General features: G+C 60.6%; 2 protein-coding genes across 5 annotated transcripts in view; one reads left to right on the forward strand and one right to left on the reverse strand.

Moving 5' to 3' along the window:
- DGKQ (diacylglycerol kinase theta) lies at positions 1-12,586 on the forward strand. Of its 2 annotated transcripts, none has more exons than XM_044267983.1 (23): positions 1-346; positions 2,938-3,017; positions 3,633-3,732; positions 4,116-4,201; positions 4,308-4,433; positions 4,889-5,042; positions 5,121-5,195; positions 5,320-5,420; positions 5,529-5,767; positions 5,859-5,949; positions 6,042-6,096; positions 6,223-6,284; positions 6,651-6,801; positions 7,171-7,209; positions 7,785-7,900; positions 9,172-9,323; positions 9,498-9,646; positions 9,737-9,915; positions 10,252-10,352; positions 10,541-10,687; positions 10,792-10,903; positions 10,982-11,134; positions 11,323-12,586. In XM_044267983.1, exons 1-23 carry the CDS (start codon positions 67-69, stop codon positions 11,422-11,424), a joined length of 2,850 nt encoding a protein of 949 aa, XP_044123918.1. In that variant the 5' UTR covers positions 1-66; the 3' UTR covers positions 11,425-12,586. The 2 variants fall into 2 exon arrangements, with proteins under 2 accessions (XP_044123918.1, XP_044123919.1); XM_044267984.1 differs by having other exon boundaries at positions 5,124-5,195.
- Positions 12,043-25,809, reverse strand: part of TMEM175 (transmembrane protein 175) — a 26,032-nt gene continuing 12,265 nt past the window's right edge. Inside the window, exons 2-12 of one of the 3 annotated variants that reach the window (XM_044267986.1) lie at positions 24,434-24,526; positions 24,129-24,289; positions 23,829-23,867; positions 21,840-21,934; positions 20,088-20,139; positions 19,717-19,752; positions 18,996-19,079; positions 18,410-18,574; positions 15,018-15,096; positions 14,758-14,893; positions 12,043-13,490 (exon numbers count right to left, since the gene is read on the reverse strand). In XM_044267986.1, coding sequence (XP_044123921.1) covers positions 12,833-13,490; positions 14,758-14,893; positions 15,018-15,096; positions 18,410-18,574; positions 18,996-19,079; positions 19,717-19,752; positions 20,088-20,139; positions 21,840-21,934; positions 23,829-23,867; positions 24,129-24,281 — 1,497 coding nt within the window. In that variant the 5' untranslated portion in view covers positions 24,282-24,289; positions 24,434-24,526 and the 3' untranslated portion in view covers positions 12,043-12,832. The remainder of the gene's footprint in view (positions 13,491-14,757; positions 14,894-15,017; positions 15,097-18,409; positions 18,575-18,995; positions 19,080-19,716; positions 19,753-20,087; positions 20,140-21,839; positions 21,935-23,828; positions 23,868-24,128; positions 24,290-24,433; positions 24,527-25,809) is intronic. The other 2 variants (XM_044267985.1, XM_044267987.1) reach the window with 2 other exon arrangements.

Consider the following 25,809-nt stretch of genomic DNA (forward strand, 5'->3'; position numbering starts at 1 on the left):
CCCCCTCTCACCCGCGGCGCCGACCCGGCCCTCGCCAGCCGCGGGGGTCGGGCCGCCCGGGCAGGGATGGCGGCGGCGGCCGAGCCCCGGGCCCGTGCCTGGCTCGGCAGTAGCTCGCCGCGCCCGGGCAGCCCGGCCTCCAGCCCCGAGCTAGGCGGCAGAGGCCGCGCGCGCCCGGGACCAGGGCCGGGGCCAGGGTCGGGGTCTGGCCCGGAGCGGGCGGGCGCCAGGACCCCAGGCCCCGCCGCGTCTGGCCACAGCTTCCGGAAGGTGACGCTCACTAAGCCCACCTTCTGCCACCTCTGCTCCGACTTCATCTGGGGGTTGGCCGGCTTCCTCTGCGACGGTGAGCGCCCGCGATCCCACAGACCCCAGCCCCTGGCCCAGAATGGGCTCCTCTGACTTATGCATTCCCAGCAGTGGGCTCCTCAGGACAGAGCCGCTTAACCCCCGGGGCAGGAGTGTGCTGGCCTCAGACCCTCTCCGGAGAGGCGATAAGCACTGGCTCTTCTAGAAGGTTGGGGGCACCAGGTGTCTTCCCCCAGGCCTGTGGGCCTCAGGAAAAAACTCCCTGGGCTCCTTCACAGGGCTTGGGATTCAGTGAGGGAAAAGTATGGTGGGCGTTGTGGAGCAGGTGCAGTGACCGGGGGATGAGTTCAGGGTCCCCTAAGCAGGTGGGACTCCTCACTTACTCTAGGGTCCTCACTCCCCATAACTGGGGCAGCAAGGAGGCAGCACTGTGGTCAGGCAGGGCTGGTTCGGGCCGCTGGTAGGATCCTGTGCCCTAGTGCTGGGCCTTTTCTTGCCCTGCGTGCACACTGCTACCCACAAGGGCCAAGTGCGGCATGCCCCAACAGGGCTGGCACCTAGATGCCAAGCTGGCTGCCTGGGCTAGGAGGCCCTCCCTCTGCTGGCTCATTGGATAGCGAGGGCACAAGCTTCCCAGGTCTGCTCTCGTAGTCCTGCTTCCTCTGGCAGAACAGGTGGGTAGGCCCTGAGGACCGCAGCTGCCCAGGCATGTGGGGACCCTTTGCTCCACTCATGGAGACAGGCTTTTGGCTCTGGGGACAAAGGGACCACTTAACACCAAAGTTTACAGAGAAATCTTAACCAGGTCTGGATGGAGGAGGCTGGGTCTCTCAGGCGGGATGCCTTCTGCCCAAGAAAATGGCATGGTTGAGCTGACTCCTTAGGGCAGCACCAGGTGGTCTGGACAGCTGGCATGGGGCAGGTCACCTCTAGATCCTCAGAAACACTGCACTGTCTTATCTTGTCCCATGCCAACTGTCTCACCTGAGGGGGGAGCAGTGCTTGTGCAGGCTGAGTCAGCTTTAGGTCTGAGGTTGAACCCAGGACCCCTGCACAGGTGAGGGGTGGTGAAGGCAGGGCTCCAAGTCTAAGGCTAGACTCCAGGTCCTCCTCAGTGCTATGACCTCCTGCAGGTGGGGCTCTGGGTCTAAAGGGCAAAGCAGCTCATGGAAAGGGGCTGGGCTTGGGGGATGACGTGGAGGCCATCCCTGGGCAGCTGTGTGGACGTGCTCCCCACCTCTGGAGAAGGGGCTCATAATCTTGGCCGGCAGAGGGGCCTGACAAGCGTGTGGGAGGAAGAGCCTCCTTCCCTGCCAGGGAGTACCCAGGATGTGGGATGTGGGGTGATCAGGCACTATCTCCGTGGGCCAGAGGAGCTGGGCGCCACCTGCCTGCAGCTGCTGCCTTCCGGGACAGAGCTAGTCTGGGTGCCTTGGAGGGGAAGCTAGCCAGAGTGCCCACCCTTCCTCTGTGCCTCCCCACTTACTCTATCTGACCCAGCCTACTGTAGTTTTTTCAAAAGCAAGGCCTCAGGGCTGTCCTTGCTAGCCTGTGGAGGACCAGTCTGTGTCTTCCTCCTAGGGACGGGTAGGTAGGGCTTCAGTGGGTAAGATGGGGCTGCCTCAAGGCCCCTTGCTCATACTTTTCACCAAGCGCCATGTTGGAGAGTGAGTCCTTTTGCTGCCTGCCCACTTCCCAGCCTCCAGCTGCCTTGTCCAACCCATCCCACCCCAGAGGGGCCCAGCCCAGGTCCCCTGCCCCTCCCTAGGCCTCTTGCACCCCTCCCCCCAATCTTGTCTGTCTCTGGCCCTCAGTGTGGCTGGACTCTCCAGGCCTCCCTTCTTAGTGGCCTGCACCCCAGGACAGGAGGCCCTCGGAAACACAGCCTATGTCGGAGTACTCACTGCCTTTAGAACCTCTGGGTTCTGCCTTTAGAACCTCTGGCGCTGGCCCTCTGGGTGGGGGCAGGTGCGGCCATCCCTGGGCTAGCCACCCTCTACCCTGCCAGCCTTGGGAGGTCCTGGACCATCACAGACTGGCTCTGGTTTCAACAGGCACACAGCACATGGGAAGGGTGGTCAGAGGGTCTTCAGAGTTGTGGGGGAGAAGGGGAAGGATGTTCTTCGTGCTGCTGGTCTTGGGGGAGATGTCCACTTACCTGCCAGCACCTCAGGGCCAACAGATAGGAGTGGGCCCCCTTGTGCAAGGGGCAGGGGCCACTCTCAAGACCCTGGGACACAGTAGCATCCCCACTCTGGGCTCTCTGGGGATGAGAGGTGGGGTGGCGCAGTGGATCAGGGTGTCCATGGTGCTTCTGTGGGGGGATACTGTGGCCATGTCCTCCCTCTGCCCCCACGATAGTGGGGATGGCGAGGGTCGCTTTCCCCATCACTCACTGCTGGGTCAGAGTGGGGTGGAGGATGCAGGGATTCACCCCACGCTGACTCCCCCTCAGCTCTGGCAGAGTGGGCCCACTGTGAGAGGTGCACTGCCCCCGCAGAATGTGGGCAGCTGGCTGTGGCCCCTGGTGCTCCTGTTGGCCATGGCCTCCCTTCTGCATGCCAAAGCCTGGGGTCTCCTGATGCTTGGGTCGGACAGGGGCCAACTCATGCTGCTCTCATTCCATAGTGTGCAACTTCATGTCCCACGAGAAGTGCCTGAAGCACGTGAAGACACCCTGTACGGGTGTGGCGCCCAGCCTGGTCCGAGTGCGTATGGTGGGATGGGGCGGGGGTGGGGTGGGGTGGGGGGCTTGGGGGAGTGAGCTCTCGTGGCAGGTGCTGGGCTGAGTCAGTCTGTCTGGGTGGATGGTGCAGGAGTGCTCCTATGTGCTGCCTTGGGTCTCCAGGATGCTGACCATGTCCCAAGTCCCTGTGTGTGAGCCCCTCCCAGGCCAGTAGCCAGGCCTCACCTCCTGCTGATTCTGATCCCTCCTCCTCTGGGGTCTCTGACACCCAGCACTCCTGCTCCTGCCTGTTGGTGGGCCTCTGCTAATGAGTGTTTCATCCAGCTTGCCCCGGATGTATCACAGGGGCATGGACGAGGCCTGGAGGAAGCAGCCAGCGCCCAGGCTTCCTGGACCCGCACAGCTGAATCAGGCTGGGGAAGAACCAGCAGGGGGCTCTCTGCAGGAAGGACAGCCCAGCCTGGGGGACTCGGAAGAGAGTGGGCAGTTCCAGCAGGGCCCCCAGGGGCACAGAGGGGCAGGGAAGGATTTGGGGGGCACCGCAGGGCTGTCTGGGCTGCAGAGGATGAGGCCTGCTGGCGCTGGCTGGGTGCTGTCAGGTAGGCCCCAGGCTGAGGGGGAGCTCTGCTCCCTGCAGGTCCCTGTGGCCCACTGCTTCGGCCCTCGGGGCTTCTACAAGCGCAAGTTCTGCGCCGTGTGCCGCAAGGCCCTGGAGGCCCCTGCGCTCCGCTGTGAAGGTACTGCCCAGCCCGCCTGGCTGCTCTGTGGTCTGCGCCCTCACCAGGGTCCTGGTCTCTGCTGCCCAGGGGGCCCACACCCTGCTGTGGCCAGGCAGCCGGGCAGGAGGCGGGGTGGTGCCCTGGGCGCCCATGAGGGGGGATGTGTTTGTGGACTCTCAAGCTGCCCTCATGGGGAAGGAGGTGCAGGGGGCCAGAAGACAGGGAGCAATGGGTAGCCGGCTCCTGTCCCCTGAGGGGAGGGGCACCTGCTGTGCGCTCGAGGAAGGGTCCAGGAAGTATGGCTGGGATGTGCAGGGAACTGGCCTTGGCAGCGCTGCCCAAGAGAAGGGGGCAAGGCTGTGGGGAGAGGCGAGAGGCCCTTAACCCTGCCCGCCCCCCAGTGTGTGAGCTGCACGTTCACCCCGACTGTGTGCCCTTCGCCTGCAGCGACTGCCGCCAGTGCCACTGGGATGGGCACCGGGACCACGTGAGTGCACAGGGCCAGAGGCCTGAGCCTGGGGGTGGGGGGGGCCGGGGGCGGGGAAGGGTGGTGTTGCTGGGGGCTGGCTGAGCCAGGACGGCCCCCTCCACAGGACGCGCACCACCACCACTGGCGGGAGGGGAACCTGCCCTCTGGTGCGCGCTGCGAGGTCTGCAGGAAGACATGCGGCTCCTCGGACGTGCTGGCAGGCGTGCGCTGCGAGTGGTGTGGTGTGCAGGTGGGGCTTTGCGCTGTGCTGGCCAGTGGGGGGGGGGTGCGCAGGTGGGGCTTTGTGGGGGAGGGGGTGCGGCATGCAGGTGGGGCTTTGTGGGGTGGGGGTGTCCTGAGGGGCGGAGTGGGATGGTGGAGTTCCTGGTGGGCAGGGAGGGGATGGGCAGTTCCTGGGGGCGGGGTGTCATAGTCCTGGGGGGTGGGGAAGAGTGGATATATTATCCCTTTGGAAAGTAGGTTGGAGGTCCCGAGAGCAGGTGTGGCGCGTCCTTCCGTGCTCACCCGTCTGCATCGCAGTGTGTTGGGGCTGGGGATGGTCCCCATTGTACAGAGTCAGGGATCCTTCTGGTCTGAGGATAGCACCACCTGCCTGTGCGCCCTGCCATGGCCTGGTCAGGGGCCATCAACCCAGCGTGGGCCACTGCAGAGTGGCTGACAGCCGGCCCATGCTCCCATCTGCAGGCGCACTCGGTCTGCTCTGCGGCGCTTGCCCCAGAGTGCACGTTTGGGCGCTTGCGCACCATGGTCCTCCCGCCGGTGTGTGTGCGCCTGCTGTCCCGAAACTTCAGTAAGATGCACTGTTTCCGCATCTCTGAGAGCGCGGCCCCAGAGCAAGGTGAGTGAGGGGCTGTGCTGGGGCTGGGTGTGTGGGCTGGGGGTTGGCCTGGGTAGGAGGTCAGCTGTGCCCCTCCAGCAGGTGAGGGGGACGATGGTGCAGATGGAAGCGCCCCCGCTGGTCTGGGCAGAGAGGTGCCGGCCCCGGACTCCAGTAAGTGCCTCCTAGCCATTGTGGCCCGCAGCCTGGTCCCCTCCTCATCCCTCACCCTATCCCCTGTCCTGTCCCCAGCCTGGACCCCACTCCGTGGACAGACATTTACTTCTCTCCGGCCCAGGCAAACAGACCCTGAAGATCTTTGATGGCAACGATGCTCTGCAGAGAAACCACTTTCGTGTTATCACTGTCCCCCGCCAGGCCAGGAGTCAGGAGATGCTAGTAAGAGGGAGCCCCTGCAGGGCGCCTTCTTGGGGAGCTTTGTGGCATCTGGCGTGGCCCTGGCTGGTGTCTACATCTGCCCCCCTCCACCCCCCCCTTCCCCCGCAGGAGGCAGCGCTTCGGGCTTACTATGTCACGGAGGACCCTTGTGACTTCGAGCTGCAGGCCCTCCCCCCATCTGTCCACACTGTGGACATGGGGACCCGGGGCAGGACCCGGGCCGGAGGGAGTGCAGAGGAGGAGGGCAGCAGAGGCCCGGGATCCCGAGAGTCCGCCCCCGAGGCCTGGATCCTCCGTGCTCTGCCCCACACCCAGGAAGACCTGAAGATCTACCCTGCCTGGCTCAAGTGAGACCCAGGCCCCTGGCCCAGGGTCTGCCGGCGGGAGCTGGGGTGGGTGGGGGCATGTTACTTGAGCTCCTGAGATTGTTCTCTGCAGGGTGGGTGTGGCCTACGTGTCCATCCGTGTGACCCCACGGAGCACAGCCCGGACCGTGGTGCTGGAGGCTCTCCTGCTGCTCGGCCGTCAGGTGTGTATGCCACTGTGGTCCTGGCTGGCCTGGTGGAAGACCTGGAGGAGCTGGAACTCCAGGCCTGATGGTGTGACCTCTGCCCCTCACAGGCTGAGGGTCCGGAGAGCTTCCAGCTGGAGGAGGTGCTCATGGGCAGCAGGCAAGGTGAGCGGTAGCCTGTGATCGAGGGTCCCCGATCTGCCCCGGGGTTCCCTGAGGTCTTCGGGGCAGCTGCTTGCAGATGTGGGAGTAGCACCTGGTACCCACGGGCCTTGCCTGTCATTCTTGCAGTCCAGCGGACGGTGCTGGAGGATGAGGAGCCCTTGCTCAACCGGCTTCGTGACATCCGGCAGGTCATTTTGGTGTGAATGCTGGTCCCCACACAGTCACCCGCCTTTGGCCATGGCTGCTGCCTCCCAGCGAGGGAGCCTGTCCCTAGGGCCCTACGTGCCAGTGCCAGCCCTCCTGGGCCTGGCGGGTCTGTCTGCTTGCTCATGTCCCTGTTCTCTCGAAGGTGGCGTTTTGAGCCCCAGACCCCACTCCCCGGGGCTCCCTGAGGAAAGTTGAGGGGCTTGTCCCGAGGGAGGAAGCCTGTGTTTCCTTTTCTGTCTTGTCCCGGTGTGGTTCAGCCTGGGAAGTCTTTCTGGATGGAGGGTGGAGGGACTGGGAACCGTGGTGCCCTCCCTGAGTGCTCTGCTCTGGGTCCTACCTCCCCACAGACATCCCTGCGACAGATGACCCAGACACGATTCTACGTGGCTGAGAGCAGAGCTGTGGCCCCCCGTGTCTCCTTGTATGTTGCTGGCCTGCCTTTCGGGCTGTCTGCCCAAGAGTATGGCAGCCTGCTGGATGAGGCTGTGGCCACCAAAGGTGTGACTGCCTGGGCTGACCGGGGAGCAGGGGGGGAGGGGAAGGGTTCTGAGAGCAGACTGTGGGGGCTGGTTCTCCTCTCCTCCTCTCCCTCCACAAGGTATCTGAGCATTTGCCAGGCTGGTTCCCACTCGTTGGGTCTCTTTTCTCGCCTCCAGGGCCCACAGTGCTCACCTCCTCCAAGGGGCTTCTGAGACCCCAGAGGTCCAGCCTCTGCCTTTTGCTCTGAGCTGGGGAGGGACATTCTGGGGGAGCTGCCCCTCCTGGGTTGTGGGAACCACCTGCAAACAGGAGCAGCAGGGTTGGCCTCCAAGTCTGGGCAGGGCCTGGGGACCTCGCACCTCCCCTGACCGCAGCCTATCTTCGCAGCTGGCCTGGTGTCCGTGAGCCACGTCTACTCCTCCCAAGGTGAGCCGCTGCTGTAGGGTATGGTCAGATTGGGCTCTGGAGTTACGTGGAAAGGCCTGCCCTTCTTACCTTCGTATTCAGCGTTTCCATTTTGTTTATGACCTGACCTTTGTCTGCGGGAACCCTGTGGGAGGGACCCATTTGTGGTTTTTTCCCTGGCTCCCCGGCTATCATGCTTTTGCTAAAATGTGATTGAGTTGCCGAGGACTTTTCTCAAAAACCTGTTCTGCCCTTGGGTTTGCATCTTTCTTTTCTTGGGAGATTGCAAATCTGCCCAGAAGTAGGAGGCTATTCCCATGAGCCCCAAATGCCTTCTGGGGGTCCCCAGCAGTTATCAGAATGGAGGCATTCTTGTGGGGGTGTTCCTCCCAGGCCCTGGGGTGAGGGTGTGCTCTGCCACGCTGCCCTCTTTTGTCCATCTCTGTGTCCTGTCTCAGAGCTTGGTCACCCTCAAAGGCTCCATGGGGCTGGTGGTCCTACATCACATGGCTGCCATTGGATGGCCAGACCCAGGGTCCCTTCTGGCAGCAGGATGAGGGAGGCCACAGTCTGAGCTCACAGTCCCCGTGCTGCAGGTGCCGTGGTGCTGGACGTGGCCTGCTTCGCGGAGGCCGAGCGGCTCTACATGCTGGTCAAGGACACAGCTGTGCACGGCCGGCCGCTCACCGCCCTGGTGCTGCCAGACGTGCTGGTGAGTGGGCGCCATCAGGGACACTGGTTTGTCTAACACACGGTTCACAGCCTGGGAGGAATCTGAGATCTGGGGGCAACGGGCCTGTACCATGGCTGATGGGCGGAGGACTGCAAGCTGCAGTTCCCATCCTGCCATGGCTGCCTCCTAGGGACTGTGTGTATGCACACATCCTGGGAGGCCCTTGCCTTTTTGAGGGTCACTGGGACCCCTGCTTGGGAGGCCTGGGCCACCTCTGGCCCGGAGGTGGGGCTCCCTGACTTTGGACCACATCTGGAAGAGTGAAGTGGGATAAGCCCAGGTCCGGGGTGGACACTATATGGGTTGGAGCAGGGTGAGGGGCTGGAGCCCCAGGTCATGCCCTATGCTCCATGCCTTTGCCAGCAGCCTCTGGTCCTCACCCCTGCTGGCCCCCAAGGTTTCCCCTGAGGTGTTGGTGGCTGCTCCAGCCCTGACCCCCGAGCCCTGTCTGGGTACAGCAGAATTAAGAGTAGGTGAGGTCACTGTTGGGGACTGGGGGGGCAACTCCTGGGCCTGGCTGCCCCCTCCCACCTGAGCCAGGCGTCACCGTTCTGTCCTGATGAGGATGCGGCCCCTGCAGATTGGGGTCCCTGACAGGCAGAGCCTGGTGGGCGGTGCCGACGTGTACTTTCTCCTGGTAGCACCCTGCTGTGGGGTGAGCGGGTGTGGGAGGACTGCAGGCAGCTCTGCCCCACGGGTCACACATCACCCTGAGTGTGTCCTTGGCTTTGAGGTGTTGCTGAGTCGTGCCTGTTACCCAGCATCTCCCACCAATGGATGCTGGTGCCCCCCACCACCCTCACTTGCTGGGACCTCAGCCCCCTACCTGCTTTCTCTGGGCCCCATGTTTTGGGGGGTGTTTGTTGGGAGATGGACTTCTGCCCATGGGAGGCAGGGGTCCCTCCGTGAGCCTGGCTGCTCCTGCTGGCTGTGCTGGGGGTGGGCAGGGGCCCGGAGAGCTGTAGGAGGGGCATGTGGACTCCCATGTGGGTGTCCAGCCTTGGCTGTGTGGATCAGGCAGTGGGCACGGTCTGGCCACAAGGGTCACGGTGGGTGATGGTGGCCTGTATGCTCAGAGCTCCAGGCCAGCCAGCTTCATCTCCTCCTGGGGCACATGTGTGCCTTCCTTGGGCGGGGGACTAGCTGCAGGTGGGCTCAGGCTGTGTGGGCTCAGGGTTGGAGCACTTGTCACTGCCCCCATGGGGTGGCTTTGAGAACCTGCACTAACCCAGCATCCCCCCATCTGTCAGCACACGAAGCTGCCCCCAGACTCCTGCCCCCTCCTCGTGTTTGTGAACCCCAAGAGTGGAGGCCTCAAGGGCCGTGACCTGCTCTGTAGTTTCCGGAAGCTGCTGAACCCTCACCAGGTCTTTGAACTGACCAACGGGGGGCCTCTTCCTGGGTGAGTGTAGGGGTCCCTGCCACACTGCTCACAGCCTCACGAGCCTTTGGAGGGGTGCTTGCACATGGCTGTGGAGAGGCCTGAGGGAATGGAACCATCCAGGCTGTTCTGCGTTGGCTTGGGTGCTCCTGTTGGCCTGCGTGCACCGAGTGCTTCCTGTTTGCCTCTTGCCAGGTTCCACGTGTTCTCTCAGGTGCCCTGCTTCCGGGTGCTGGTGTGTGGTGGGGACGGCACTGTGGGCTGGGTGCTCGCCGCCCTGGAGGAGATGCGGCACCGTCTGGCGTGCCCGGAGCCTTCCGTGGCCATCCTGCCACTGGGCACAGGTGGGGTCGGCCAGCAGATCGGGGGACAGGCCTGGGAGGGTGGGAGGGGGGTGGGTATAGAGAGTCCATCTTTTCTTGCCCCCATCCCAGGGAATGACCTCGGCCGGGTACTCCGCTGGGGGGCGGGCTATAGTGGGGAGGACCCATTCTCCGTGCTGGTGTCGGTGGATGAGGCTGACGCGGTGCTCATGGACCGCTGGACCATTCTGCTGGATGCTCACGAGGCTGGTGCTGCAGAGGACAGCGTGGCGGACGTTGAGCCCCCCAAGGTACCAGGGTGGCACCTGTCGGGCCCCCCACAGGCAACACTCTGCTTCTGTCCGGGGTTTCATGTGGATCCCAGCCACCACCTGGTGTAGGCACCAGGGCCGCCCCATTTACAGGGAAGCTGAGGCATTGTCAGCAGCGGCTTGCTGGGGACATCCCAGGCTGGCTGGCTCAGATAGTTGCCTCCCCCTGAGTACACGTCAGTCACAGGATGGAAGCCGTTTTGACAATAGGGGAGGGTTGGGTTGGAGATGAGGAGGCTGGACCCAGCTTTGGGGATGTGGGGAGCACGTGGTGAAAACTGACCAGGGTCATGGGAGAATGTGTCTTATCTCCAGATTGTGCAGATGAGTAACTACTGCGGGATAGGCATTGATGCAGAGCTGAGCCTGGACTTCCACCAGGCACGGGAGGAGGAGCCTGGCAAGTTCACAAGCAGGTGCCAGAACATCAAGGATGGGGGCTTGGGACTGCTCTAGATCACAGGGCTGCCCCCTGGTGACAGCATACTTCCTGGGATTCACCAGCAGGACTTGGTGGATGGGGCAGAACCTGGGGCTGTGGAGGGGGGCGTCATAGGTAGGGCAAGGGCTCCACCTTGACTGTAGGCATACACCTCCTCCGCAGGTTCCACAATAAAGGCGTGTACGTGCGGGTTGGGCTGCAGAAGATCAGCCACTCCCGTGGCTTACACAAGGAGATCCGGCTGCAGGTGGAGCAGCAGGAAGTGGAGTTGCCAAGCATTGAGGGTCTCATCTTCATCAACATCCCCAGGTGCCAGTGGGTGGGGCTCCAAGGGGCTCCAAGGGCTCCTCTGGTGGGGCTTGAGGCCCTCGTCCAGCCTGCCCACTCACCTGTGCGCCCCTCCCTCGGTGCAGCTGGGGCTCGGGGGCCGATCTGTGGGGCTCCGACAGTGACTCAAGGTTCGAGAAGCCACGCATGGATGACGGGCTGCTAGAGGTGGTGGGGGTGACAGGCGTCATGCATATGGTGAGTGTGGACAGCCGGGGCGGGCCCAGGCGTGGGACCGTGGCCTGCTGAGCCCCACCGCCTTCTCTCCACTACCAGGGCCAGGTCCAGGGCGGGCTGCGCTCTGGCATCCGCATTGCCCAGGGCTCCTACTTCCGCGTCACCCTCCTTAAAGCCACACCTGTGCAGGTGGATGGTGAGCCCTGGGTCCAGGCTCCTGGGCACATGATCATCTCAGCTGCGGGCCCCAAGGTACCATGTGCAGTGAGCTGGGAGGGCCCTGAGGGCTGGCTGGGTGGTGCACCGTTATTTCCCAGTGGCCCCCTGGGTACAGGGAGGGGAGGGGCCCACAGGCTGAAACCCACCCCCTTTCTGTAAAGTGGGCTGAGACCGTGCCTACAGTATTTTCCAGCACTTTGACCTGACCTGTTGTGGGACAGGTCCACATGCTCAGGAAAACCAAGCAGAAGCCCAGGAAGGCGGGAACCCCCAAGGATGCCCGAGCAGATGGGGTGCCCATCCCTGAAGGGGACTCCAAGTAGAGGGACCCTGCAGCAGCTTGCCTGTTCAGCAGCAGCGGGCGCCAGCCAGTGGTGGATGGACTTGCCTATGGCTTTGACTGGGGGCATCTCCTCCTCACCCCTATGCACGTGGAAGCTGCGTGGGGTAGCAGCTGTTTCCCCCCGGCCTCCGATCCAGTGACAGGCTGGGTGCAGGGCTTTGGCTGGCCAGTTGTCCCGCCCATGGGGTCCAGGCTACCATCCTGGGTGGAAGGCATTTCTCATTTTGCGTCTCCCCACCATCTGTGAGCAGCACCGAATCTTAGGCCATCCCCCCGTATGCTCCTAACAGAGTGGGCCCAGTACAGACCCCGAATGCCCCAACCACCAGGGCCTGCGGCCTACCTTCCCACTGAGGGCTGGGTGGGGACACCTAACACTTGTCTTGGGGAAGGTGCCTTCTCTCCCAGCCCTGCCACTGTGGAGGAGCTGCTTGGGCTGCACGTTGGGGGCGGAGGGCCCTAAGGCCAGGTGGGCTTGGCTGATATCCTGGAGATGCAGCAGGAGGGAAGCTAGGCCCTCATGGGCTGGGGCAGAGTATGCAGAAGGGACCAAAAGCAAACCGGGGTGGGGGGAGGCCCAGAGGAAGTTTACAAAGTGTGACGGTGGGGAGGAGCCAGCTTTAATCACCTGTTTGTCATCGATCAACATGCCTTTCCCAGCGCCCGTCCAGCTGACCAGGTGCCTGGGCCTCCCCTACCCTGGGTTCAGACATGCCCCAGGATCAGTCTGGGAGGCTCCAGGGGCCCCAAAGAAAGGCCCAGGAATCCTGTTTCTCCACTCATCCTGGCTCTTTGCTGCCAGCGCCATGTGACCGAGCTCTGCCCCACCAGCCCCATGTCCCGAGCTTCTGCCAAATCCACACAAATGCACTGTAGTGGCCATTTGTGGTGGGCCATCCCTATCACGTGCCTCCAGCACACACACGTGTGTCTGCCTTGACGTCCCTGGTGACATCACTTGTGTCCGCTTTGCAGGCCTTGGCTCTCGTTCTGGTCTGTAGTTGTCTGTCCTTTGTATTTAAGTGCGTCTGTGCGCCCAGAGGGGTGGTGTGGGCTTGCACCCAGGCCCTTGTGTACCTTGTCACTACCTGAATGTAAGCATAATTTATATCCAGGACAATACAGTGTGGCCATTGCTGTGCTGCTGACATGTCCTTTGTGCCTGGGGACCCACGCCCCACTCAGGGCTGGCACCGTGGGCTCCCAGCAAGAGCGCGAGCACCCTGGTGGTTTAGCTTCACAAAGAGCAAGAATGTGGGCCTAGGACAGAGACCGGGACACAATCTCCTGTTGCACTGTCTGCACAAGCAGAAACCTACCAAAGGCTCTAGAGAAGGTTGAAGATACAAACCAAAAGCAGGCTGAGTGCAGGTGGGGGCAGCCAGGAGCTAGCAGGCAGCAGGGAGGAGTGGGGCATGTGCGTCCTCCTCAGCCTGGGTTCCTGGCTGGGCGAGGCCCCGCATGGCACACAGAAGGGCCAGGCCCAGGCGGACGAGGAGGCGCAGCAGCAGGAAGGCGAAGGGCACGGCAATCTGCATGAGGTGGAAGATGGCCGTGCTGAACCGGCTGAGGAAGCAGGTGGACGCGAAGGCCAGCAGGCTGGCACAGGGGTACAGTGCAAGCTTGGCAAACATGAACGCGTGCTCCTGGCCCCCGAAGCGGGCCGAGGGCTGCAGCGTCTCCCCCTCGTGCAGCAGGGCCGTGGTCCAGATGGCGAACTGGAAGATGCTGGCAAGGAAGATGATGGCGCAGCTGACGCGCACGCTCTCCAGCTCGTCGTGCGGCTGTCGCGCGAAGGCTGAGGTCTGCTGGTAGGCCAGTGGGAGGCCGCCCACGAAGGCCAGTGACAGTGTGTTGAGCAGCCCCATGGACTGCGTGGCCTTGCGGATGTGCAGGAAGAGCGAGTGGTGGGCAAACCAGAGCAGGCCCACCGTGGCAAAGGAACCGAAGTAGGCCAGGAAGTGTGGCCCGTACACGCTCAGTGCTGCCACCAGGCTCCCGTGGAACTTCTCCTTCACGTCCCTGGGGTCCGGCACGTTGTCCTCGCTGAGGGCGGCCAACACACAGCATTGGTCCTGGCCCCGCCATGGGCGGTCAGGTTGGGGCTGCGGCTCCCAGCCCGAGCCCACAGCCCCCCAGCCTCCATGGGGCTCCCATGGAGCCCGGTCCACACCCCGGCACCTGCTGGGCAGCTTGGGTGGTGGTCCCCCTGATCTGGGGGTGGGGGCAGCCTCTGTGGTTCTCAGATCACTGGGCTGAGCGCAGCTGGAAGGAGCAACTCTAAGGCACATCTCAGATTCTCCCCCTTGTGGGTGGCCCCAAGAGCCTGTCCTATTCCCAGGCTGGGGGGAAGCACCCGGAGATGCCTCTACACTCACAATGGGGGGCTGCACATGTGTCTGGGGGGTGGAGCTGCAGAAGTCTGAAGGTGGGGGCTATGGCTCGGGGGCAAGAGGGGGGCCTGTCCTCTGCTCCTTGCAGCTGCTCACCAGGGGGGGCTGGCTGGGCCCCACCGGTGGAAGCAAAGCCACACCATCCTGCAACCTTGGGTCAAGGCTTAGATGTTGACACCAATGAGCACTTGGACCCCAATTTTAAAAACTCACAAATTACAGTAGGAAAAAGCTATCAAGAGAATTAGGAGAACTAATACTTTAGGCCTTCAGATATAAAATGTAAAATCAAGATGGTGTAACCTGTCCAACAAAATAAGAATGTTTTGAAATAGGACCAAAGGAACAAGAGGCTCTAAAAAAGAATGGAAAATAAGAAAAAAAAAAGCAGATGAAACACTTAAAAATGCATTAACTAAAATGAGAACTTTGACAGAGGGAAACGGTAGATTAGATGGGGCAACAGAGCACCCAGTGAAGGCAAAACGGAGCAGGAGGGAGGACGCAGGAGAAGGGAGGTGGGAAGCCCTCGAAGGGGGAGCCCTGGGGGAGGGGGCTAGGGGAGACAGGGATTGGGGGAGCTGGCAGGGGAATGAGGGGTTGGGGGGAGACTTGCGTGGGGAATGGGGAGAAGAGGGGAGGATTGGTCTGGGGGCGAGGCCTAAAGGAGAAGGAAAGCACAGGTTGGGGAGGCCCAACCACACCCATCGACCCAGCCTGGGGAAGGGAGAAGCGACAGGAGGAGTCCTGTGTGCCCCCCGCCCCTAGCACAGCAGAGCCTGAGCTCTCCGGAGCTCGGTCTGGGGTGGGACTCCTCCTCAAGCAGAGGGCTAGCATCAGGAGACCTCAGCCCCTGCCTCTGTGGGGTTGGATGATGACAGGAAGGCCATGCAGCCCCTCCCTCAGGCCTGGGTTCTTACCAGATGTCCAGAATGAGGAGTGTGGCGACGATGGCATAGACCCCATCACTGAAGGCCTCCACCCGCTCCTTGCTGAGAGGTTCGTGCAGGTCAAAAGTGAAGAACTCCATGCTGTGAGCTGGGGGCTCCTGGGGACCTGTGGGTGTGCCAGGAAGGAGGAGCTGGCCAGGGGAGGAGACTCTGCAGGGACACCTGGCCATTATGGCTGCCTGGGCCCTTCCCATGCTCACAGGCCTTGGGGAGCAGTGCCGAGGACCTACCCACAAGCCTGCCCTTGCACCAGCTGGAAACCTTGCTGACGTAGGGGAGGAAGATGACCGTCGCCATCAGCAGGTACGACTGCGTGAGACACACCACACGGCAGACACCATCCGCCCCAAAGGGATGGCAGCATGAGCAACAGAAGAAAACACAGATGAATCCTATCTCATCAAGCTGGAAACCTTTTGTGCTTCAGAGTATTTCCAGAAGGAAAAGGCAGCTCCCAGAACGTGGGAAAGTACCAGCAGACCGCACCACTGATGAGGGGCTGGCACCCAGGGCAGGTGGAGAGCTCCAGCTCCAGAGCAAAGGCATGAACCCCCAACCCCAGGCGGGCAGAGGAGCTGAGCGGACAGCTCTCCGAAGGACCTGTGCAGTGGCCGAGCCATACAGAGCAGGACGCTGAGCATCACCAGGGATCAGGGAGATTCGGGTCAGAACCATGGGTGACCCCGCGTCACAGCCCACAGGACAGCTGCTCCTGGAGGAGCAGACGCCGACAAGCTATGGCGAGGACATGGGCCGAGGGAGCCCTGTGCACCACGGTGGAGACAGGGAGGCACCCGAGTCCATGGACGGATCAACCGGTAAGCAAGCTGGGTCCTTCCTGTGACCTTCAGTGAGAGGGTGGGTATCTGACACCTGCTACCATGGGAACAAATTGGAAAACATTCTTCTGAGAAAAGCCAGATGTAAGAGCCTCATGTTTTATGATTCCATTTACGTGAATTACCCAGAATTGGCAAAGCTCTAGAGACAGGAAGTAGATGGGGGTTCTGGGGGAGCAGGGCATGGTGGGGGGTGCAGACTGCTCAGGGGTGCTGTGTTTCTGTTGTGGCCATAGGAGCAGTCTAGAAGTAGGTGGAGTGGTGGCTGCGGGCTGGGGTTCTGGACTGGGCAGGTGGCAGTGGATGCAGGGGTATGAAGTTTACGTTGTATGTATGCCATGTTACTCCAGGAAGGGTGCAGGGTCAGGTCCAGAGGTGGCCCAGCAAATCCAGTCCTGGGCCCTGGCAGCAGGAGTCCTTCAGGCCCCATACCACCCAGCCGGCAGCCCTGCAGGGAAGGCCCTTCTCCTGCCATCCCTGCCCCATCCCATGCCTGCCCTCAATGAGGGGCTCCCACCCTCTCTGTCCTGCACACCCGTTTCTTCAAGGTGACCTGACATGGGGAGACGACGATGCACATGCTGCCATCAGGGAGACTGTGGGACACTTCAGATGCACCCTACCTCTGTCTCTAACCCGGTTTCCACACTCCAAGAGACCACATCCCACGCAGAATTCAAGACACCCTGAGGGCGGCTGGGAGGCAGGAGGGAGGTGCCATCCACTGCAGGATCGGGGGAGGAACGGGAGTCTGGTGGGGGTGGGGGAACATGACACAAGAGGCACTACACAGATGCCAGCAGGCAAGGCCCTGGGCCCTGTGGGCATCCTCGTGAGAGGAAGGCAGTCCATAGGGAGGACAGGATGACCTATCCAGGGTGGTGAGAAGGGGCTGGACCTCAGAGGTGGACCCAGCAAGGCATCTGGCTGAGGGAATGCTTGTGAGGATGGAGGCCACAGGGTTGCCAAGGAGGCTCCAAGGGACCAGCCCGGGGCTCAGGAAACTTGGACATGCTGTCTCCCAGGCGGTGGTGGGCTCCAGGCAAGGAGGTGAGGGGGTGGGTGCAAGGGGTCAGAGCAGCATTGCAGGGAAGGAGGGAGGAAGGCTGATGGACAGGTGAGTGGGGCTGGACAGATCGCTGACTGCTCTGTCACTGAGGGTCAGGGCCTGAGTGACCCCATCCTCCTGAGGCCCTGGACCTACTGACCACTTGGGCCCTCTCAGCCCTCCCCTCCCCCAGTCTGGTGGCTCAGGTGTCCCCTCCCCCACTGCTGTCATCCCACCAGGGTGTGGTCACTGTCCAGTTCCCCATAGCCCCAGTGCTGTGGCACCTGCTATCCCCCAGGACACACCGGACAACTGCCCACGCACCCAGCCTACCTGGCCCTTTGTTCAGCTCACCCAGGCCACCCACCGCAGACCCCAGCTGTCCCTCCCATCCTCCAAGCAGTGACCCTTGGGTTTCCTCAAGGCCTGACCTTGTCTAACCGATGCCTGCTGTGGGCCACCCTGAGTATGGACATGTATGTGGCCTTAGACCATATGCCCCTTATTCCCGGCCCCCTTCTGGCCCTGCCCTGTGCACTGGGAGCTACCGTGCTAGAGGCCACAGCCAAGGACGCCCTGCATGACCCCGAGCACCCCTGCAGCATCCCTCCCGCCAGCGCCCCTGCACCTCCAACATGCTCAGAAGAAACGAAGCAGCAGCCCGAGCCTGCCTTCCACCTGGCATGCTCCACCTGCTCGGGCCTGACCTCTGACACCTTAGCCGCTCAGCCCCCAGCACGCAGCTCCATCCTCGAGGAAATGATGCTCGGCCTTGGCTAGCCTATCTGTTTCAAACTTGGAATCTCCTGGAATGTTTACTACATGATGATATTTAAAACATCATCAACCATTTGTTCCCAGGTATGATGCTCTGGACCCAACGCTTCCCTGTACTTGGTGAGGGCTCGGATCCAGGCAGGAGCCATGCCTACAGCCCCCGAAACCCACTGGGATGGCTGCTGGTTTGTACTTCTCTGCATTCCTAGATGGCCAGAGTGTTCTAGAACACCCCTATTCCATTAGCTAACGGCTAAAAGGGCTAAAAGCTGACCTTGACTTCTATGACCTGGCTGACACAGCTCCAAGTTCTGGCATCCCTGCACAGAGGCAGCACAGACCAAGTCCGGGCTGTCTGCAGGAGGCATCCTGACCTCGGACCTCAGCTGGGTGTTCCTGAGAGCAGGCCATTCCCTGGGCAGGGGGGGCTTCCTCCCTTCCTTCCTGCACACTCTCTGGGCAGCCCACACCCTCCATGTGGATCTTTAGGGCCTTTTGGCAAGTGCTCCCTACTGCGCCTCCTTCCTGCTGTCACAGCAAGGCTGCTGGGACCCCTCCACCCAGAGGCCCTCTAGTGCTGGCTGCATGGTGGCTTCATAGGGACCCCTTACTCGCCCAGAGAACAAGCACAGCCCAGACTCTGGGCATCCGTCTCTCTCTCTCTTCCCGTCCTAAGGATTCGCCCACTTGGGGAAAACGTGGGTGGTCACGGCCCACTGGCTACCCCCACTGGATGGCGTGTCTCTTCATGCAGACCTGGCTCTGTGGTGCCTGTTCACCTTCATGGCAGGTCCCTGTGGGGAGAGTTTCCCTCCAGCTGTGCTCCCTGGCACCCTGGGTGCGAGGCCATGTGCCAGTGATCCCCGAGACTTCTGCACAGCTGTACCCCCCCAGCTCATCCTCCTGGGGGCATCTCCTCCATAAGACAGTCACCCCATCCCCTGCTCCCCTCACTCACCAAGGGGTAGAAGAACAAGGAGAAGCCGGCGGCCACGAAGCACAGCGCTGGGCCCCTAAGGACGATGCCCAGGATATGCTGCCGGTAGAGAGCCCTGTGGGTGGAGCTCTCTATCTGGGGGTTCAGGAGGTGGGGGAAGTGGAACGCATACACAACGATCAGCGCCTGTGGGAAAGGGAGGCTGCAGGGCATAGGCAGAGGCCTTTGGTCAGTAATCCCCAGCCACCCACATCCACGGACAGAAGCCGCATGTGTGTGAGGCTCAGCACGCGATGACCTAGGGGATGCACAGGGGACAGGAGCCTCTGCTCTGCTCCGCTCCCAGGGCCACATGGGGGTCCCAGAGAGTCTTGCCCCACCAGACACCGCAGGGCTCTGACCCTCTGCAGCCAGCACAGGAAGCCCAGGCTCTAGCAATCTCTGGATCTTCTGCCACAGCATGGCAGAGGGCCCGGGCAGTCACCCTACAGCATGCCCCACAAGCACAACCCTTGCTATGGCTGACACGCCACATCCACACGTGTGGAAGATGTGTGTACCAGGATGACAAGCGTGTGGGGGGGAAGGCAGGCTGGGGGGGTCCTACCTGCACGGCCCCGATGGTGATCACACACATACAGAACAAGAAGATGCCTAGAGGCACCTCAGGGAAGGTCACCATTAAGGAAAACTGCAGCCAAAAACACAAGACAAGACACAACCAGGTTTGGCAGGTCCCCGCAACCCCACGAGTCCCCTGCTCCCGGCCAGGTGCACACACTGGGCTAAGACCCGGAGGGTGTCCCTTGCGACCACAGCAATTCCACAGAATGCTTCCAGCCTTTCTAGTTGAAACGTCATCAAATTCATGAAGAATTCTCTGTGACACACAGCCCTGCACACCCAGACCACAGTTCTATCAGAACTGAGAGTCAGGGCAGATGTGAAGGAGCTGCCAGGGAGGGGCCCAGGATGGCTCACGGCAGAGGGATGCAGGCCAGGCAGGAGCAGGAGTGTCGTTAAGCATGGAAAGGATGCCCCTCGTCAGGCCCTTAAGAGGCCAAGCTGGCATCTCTGCCATTGCAGGCCCCTTCTGGGAAGGCTTTCCCCTCCTTCAACCAGCCTTGGAACCCGAGGTATGCCCACCCCCAAAGCAGCCAAGACTGCTGCCAGCTCTCTTGGGGCTTTTCTCCTCTTCATAGCATGGCGCTTGGGCCCTAGACCACCCCACCAGTCTGAGTGTTTCCAAGGCGGAGGCATCCTGGGTCTTGAGTCCTCTTGCCCAGGGGAGGGCAGGCTGGCCCCAGGGAGGAAATGCAGGTACTCACAGTGAACGGTAGGAAGGTGATGGTCATCATGCAGGCCTAGAAAGGAGGAGGAAGGGCAGGAGGGGAAGACAGGCAGATGGCTCCAGGACCTCCTGCCCAGGGCAATCTTTGGCAGTGCCCCACCTGCAGGCTGTCATAGTCTACCTCCTAGACCCCCAGGAAGCTCACACCCTCACCACCCGACAAGGAGGGGAGGGGCCTCATCTTCTCAGGGGTGTCCCCAGGGAGGACGTATGAGGAGCCCAGGAGTGGGTGCTGGTGGGTTCCAGGTTCCATACCCCACAGGCACCAGAAAGGTCAAGACCCTGCTTGCCTTCCTTGGAGGACAGGCCTACAAACATAATCATTTCTCAAGAAATGAAAGGACTCACCAGGTTAAGCAAAGCAAGCGTGTCATCTATTTTCCCAACAACCTGGAACAGTCTAAACCGTGTAAGAAAATGAGGAAGGCATGCTGTCAGTAAAGGGGCTCTAACAGCATCTACACAGGGCCCAGCATTTGTTGATTAAAGTATCAGTAAAAGATGTCATTTTGGAGGGAGGGGCAGAGGGAGAGGGAGACAAAGAATCTCAAGCAGGCTCCTTGCCCAGGGTGGAGCGGGATGTGGGGCTTGATCTCAGGACCCTGAGACTGTGACCTGAGCCCAACTCAAGAGCTGAGTGCTTAACGGACTGAGCCCCCCAGGCGCCCCACATATGTCATCTTTAACCAAATTTAGAATACTACCTACTGTACAAACTTTGGAAGACACTGAAAATACAAACAGGAAACCCTAAGTCCCTAGAAAATGCGCTGCTCCCATTCGCATGGGCTCTTGTAACTTGGGGTGTGTGGTTTCCAAGAGAGCTGGGGTGCGTGTGCGGAACCTACAGAGGGGGCTGTGGAGGGAGGGTGTGCCCTTGGGAGGAGCCCCAAGGGCTCTGGGACATCCCCTGGCAACGCTGGGAGACTGGAACCCTGAGGAGAAGTCAAACCCCCAGGAAACCCGTTCTTCAGGTCTTGTGTCCGAAGACCATTCTTAAAAAAGGAAGTCCTTCTGGGGTTGCCATACACTAAGCACGCTGAAACACCCTATCGAACAGGGAGGTGGCTGGATATGGAGGCAGGGAGGTGAGACAGAAAACTAAATACAGGGCCAGGGACTACGAGCGACTGAGGAACTCCCCCAGCCCCTCCATGGAGACCCCTCAGGACTCTGACCCCTCTGAGGACAGGACCTTCTCCTGGGCAGGGCTCAGTGGGCCTCAGTACCCCCATCCCCACCCAGATCCAGCCAGGGGCCAAAGAAGCTCAAGGGGGCCAGTACTCAGGGCTACATCCCCTTGGGACAGCAGCCCCACTGGCGACCCATGGAGCATAGCCGTGAGGGCCCCAGGTCAATCTGTGCCGCTCTGGGTACTGCACCCCCAAGTGTGACCGTGGATGGCTCAGCACACACACGAGGTGCTGTGTGGCTCTGTCCATGCCATTGGAGTGACAGGGGCTCAGCTACATCAGGTGCTGGCAGGGCCACCAGCGGCACCAGGCAGAGGGTGGCTGTGGCCCTCCTCACTATCCATGGACAAGCGAGGTGGAAGAGAAAAGCCCTCCCCTAAGCCCTTACGGAGGGCCACTTGTCCCTGCCAGAAACGGTCCTCTTGCTGAAAACAAGTTTGTAATGTACGCGGCCAGACACTGTCAATGCGAGTGCCTGTGTCTGAGGGGCGCCCGGTTTCCCTGTGCATCCGGCACCCCCACCTGTAAGTGTTGCCTCCGCGTGGGCAGAGAGCTAACTGAGGGCATCAGTGCACGTCCTGCCCCAACGCTCTTCTGAGAGCCTGCCTGCCCGCCGCCCCGCCTGGGGCTCTCTGCTCCCCCGCAGCTCTGGTGGATCCCCAGGAACCTCTCTTGGCATGGAAGTAGGCCTAAGTCCCTAAAAGCTGCTCTGCTCACAACACAGCCTCCTACTCCTCGCCAGAGTCCTGCCCCATCTTGAGGCCTGGCATCTGCGCCCGTGGGAGTGGGTGACCCTGTGTCACAGGACGGCGGAGAGGCAGAGGCTTGCAGCCACAGGGCACACACACCGAGTGAGCCCCAACACGTGGACCTCAGCCTGGAAAAAGCCCCCAGCCTCGTTCCGTACCTTGTGTGTGCCGCCCAGGCCACAGTCACGATGAGAAACGTCATCAGATAAACAGCAATCCTGGTTGCCAGAAGTTTCTGTATACTTTTGTCAAACTGGTGGACAGAAGAGCGTCACTGTCAGAAACCGCTTCACTCCATGGCCGCCGGTGGCCCCGTCCAGGGTTCTTGGCTCAGCTTGGAGCCCAGCCCCTCCTGAGGCTCCTCTTCAGGGCAGCCTCCCCAGCTCCCTGCCCCTTGCCCCAAAACACCGATGCCCCAAGTCCCATAGGTGCCTGTTCAGGGATCTCGTGTGCAGCTTCCTGCTGAAATGCCGACTCCTGAGGCACAGACCCCCTCATCCAGAGCAGGGAGCCACCTGAGCTGCCAGACACCTGAATCTGACGGAGCTCCGAAGCCTGGTGAGGTTGTGGCGGTGCCTCCCCTAGGTGGGAAGGCACTCGGACGGAAAAAGCTTGGACTTTATCAGCAAAAACTCCAAGTGGAAAACTGATTGCTTTACCATTTTCACTGGTTCTTTACCTGCAACCGGTGGGTGTCTCACCCAACACACCAGTACTGCACTGAGGATTCAGAGTTTCTGAATTGCTAGATTTTCTGGGCCTTGACTAGTCTTTCCCTTCAAGTTGGGAGGACTGCCCGCTGGCTGATGCCTTCCAGCACTGTCCTCTATGAAGGCGTCCCAGATCGCTGCACAACTTTCTGGCTCAGAGCTTCTCCATGCACCCGCCAACACACACAAGATTTCACAAGTACTGCTCTCCAAATGAGGGGCCCCAGCTGCAGACAAGTGGGGCTCACTGCAAACATCTTCCTGTGTCACCTCCTGGCATCTCCGGTCACACATCCACACCCACCTTTTTTCTTTGTTAAAACATTTTATTTATTTTAGAGGTAGAGCACGTGTGGACTGGGGAAGGGCAGAAGAGGGAGAATCTGTAGCCAACTCCCCACTGGGCTCAGAGCCCGATGTGGGGCTCGAGCTGACCATCCGGGAGATCAGAACCTGAGCTGAAACCAAGAGTCAGACGTCCAACTGAGCCCCCCAGGTGCCCCTCACCCATACCCCATTCTGACCTGGCCTAGGCCCAACCCCTCCCCAGAGAAGATTCTGGCGCAGACACAGCTAGGCAAGCACCAGGGCCCCAGTGGGTACCAGTCCTCCTCTGAGGAGGGCGGCTAAGGAGCAGAGTGGCACCAGGCCTGCCACACTCCCATGGCCACTCCCCGGCTACACCGGCATTGTTATTGAATTCTCTTCAAAACCCCACCAGAGGTACAGCCCTTTTGGCAGAGATACAGAAGGCAAATTCTGAGCAGTTCCTGTGATTCCCAGTGTGTCCAGGCTGAGCGTGCTCGCTGGAGCTGAAGCCCAGATGGCAGCTGTGCCGGTGGGCCCTGCAGACCTAGCCCCTCGCACCCTCACTCCTCTGGGCCCAAACTACACCCCTGTTCAGAGGGGCTGGGCGAGGCACGCTCACACAGGCATGCCCAGGGACTTTCAAGAGTCTCCCGAAGTCATGTCCAGCTTTTGAGGTGCCTAGTGTCATGACTTAACTTAGAAAACAGAAATATTCTGTCAAAACATACAGAAACTCTGCTTTAGAAAAGTTTCCCACTCACTTCCATGACAAAACCCAAATGTCCCTGTGCACCGAGGAGGCTCCTGCCCTGCAGCTGCAAGCTGCCCTCAGCCCCTCAACGCCCACCATGACGGACACTCCGCGGGCACTGGGAACCGGCTTCCAGACCCACAGCCAGACGGGCTTCTGCACTGTCCTCAGCCCACCCTGAAGGCTCACTTTGAGAGCACTGCCCCCATCTGCAGGCCAGGACTGCGACCGATGAGGGTGGCCGAGGGAGCAGAAGACAACCTTGCCCCAATGCTCCCAGCCAGGCACAGCCTGGGGGGTCTAAAACTGGGCTCGTGGATGGAGTGAGTCTCTGGCACCCTCACCCGGGATACTGCAGACTGTGGTTCCCCAAGTACCTGTTCTGGGGAGATCTCCGTGTGGGTCACAGGCAGGATCTATGAGAGCAAAGACACAAAAAGAACGAGGGACATTTCTTGGGCTGTGCACAGACCATTCCTTGGATGTCAGGGTGTCAGGGACTTGGGCCAGTGCTGGCCTGCTCCCCCCACCCATCCAGCTGTTTGGGTGGCCAGGGGACCCCAGAACACTGCTGAGACAGGGCAGGGTCTATGCTGGGCCAAGGTCTACCAGAAGGCCTCTCGAGAGGGGGTGGCCGGGGTCCCAATGTGAGAGGGGGGTCTGGGAGGCCCACAGACCATCACAGTGGCGATGATGGACAGGAGAGCATCACTGAAGCTGAGCATGCGGTGTGAGTGCTGGATCCCGTCAGCAGCGTCCTCGTCCCTTGCGCCCGTGGGGGCATCTCCCTGTATCCCGAGGGCCGGTTCTGGGGTCTGGGGCCCGGACATGGTGGGGCCTGGGAAAGAAGCACAGATCTGAGCAGGCCCGAGTGCTAATGAGGCCCACCCCTGCTGGCTTCAGCTGCAACACAGGGCGCATTGGTGCCTGAGAGCAGGACGCCCTTCCCGACCAGGCCTTAGTGGTGGCTGGGAGGACCTACTGTGCCACTGGTCCTCTCTCAGGAAGCCCCTGTACTTCCAGCCTCAGGAAGAGCACTGTCACCTGGGAGTCACGCTCAGTGCCTGCCTCTCCTCTAGAAATGGGAGAAATGAGAGAAAGCACATAGATACAAGGTAGGCACTCCACACATTGTGTCACCAGCCTGAAACCCCTGACCCCAACACCAGACCCTGCGCTGTTAGACACTTTCATCCTAACCGTGGGATGTTCTTGCATCCAAGTACTAACCGGGCTTGACCCTGCTTGGCTTCCGAGATCAGCTGAGACTGGGCGCGTTCAGGGCAGTATGGCTGTGGACTAAATGTGGGATGTTCTATAGGTCCAAGTCACAGAGACTCGGATTAAAACAGAGTGCCAGCCCTCGCAAGGACAGGACACAATGAAAATGAGCCCCACCGCCAGAAACAGATAAAGGAGGCTTATGGGCAATTTGTGGGCAGGAAAATCAAACATGTAAGATACTCGGCTTTGTCAGCGACTAGGGAAATGCTAGTGAAAACAATGAGGTACCACTAAGGTCTGCGAAAGTCCATCACGAGTGATGAGGTCGTGGGGACACAGACTTGGGCAGGATGTAAAGGGTGCCACACGCGTACAGAGACAATAATCATTAACGAAGTGAGGCATGCACACCCTATAAGGGGGGCCTCCATTTCTAGGTGCAGCCTCAGGCATGCAGACACAGAAATAGAGACCCATGGGATGTGCACTGGTGTAGTTTATTTAAACAGATGTCAAAAACGCTCTATTATTAAACACTAAATGAACTATTAGAAAGTGCTAACAACTGAATGTTTGTGTTCCCCAAACACCTCCACGGAAGCCCTAACCCCCAGAGTGGGATGGCATGAGGAGAGGGACCACAGGCAGGGGTGAGGAGAGAGGAGAGGCCCTGAGTGAGGCCATCATGAGAAGGTCTGCGGGCCGCCACAGCGTGCTCAGACTTCAGCCTCCAGAACCGGGAGACTTAGCAGCCTGTCGCTGAAGGCTGGGCCTGTGGGGTCTTGTGAGGGCAGCCCCGCTACTTAGACAGGAAGTAAAGATAAAAGAAACAGATGCGGGCATGTATAAAACTCAGAAATACAATGTTAAGAGAAATAAATCATGTTGCAAAGAAAATACACATACAATTATACCACTTACATAATGTTTAAAACACAGTGACCATCTGTCCTCCTGTGATTATACAAACGTGCACAGTAAGGATACAGGACCAAGCGAGGCCGGCACTCGCCAACTTCATGATGGTAACATGATGACCTCGGCAGGGTGGCGTGGGAGCTCTGGTGGGAAGGGGACTTTAGCTTTCAGATGTATCCAGAACTTCTCACTTTGTTCACTTTTCTTTTTTTTAAG

Source organism: Neovison vison, chromosome 11 (assembly GCF_020171115.1).
Source record: "Neovison vison isolate M4711 chromosome 11, ASM_NN_V1, whole genome shotgun sequence".
Classification (NCBI taxonomy): domain Eukaryota; kingdom Metazoa; phylum Chordata; class Mammalia; order Carnivora; family Mustelidae; genus Neogale; species Neogale vison.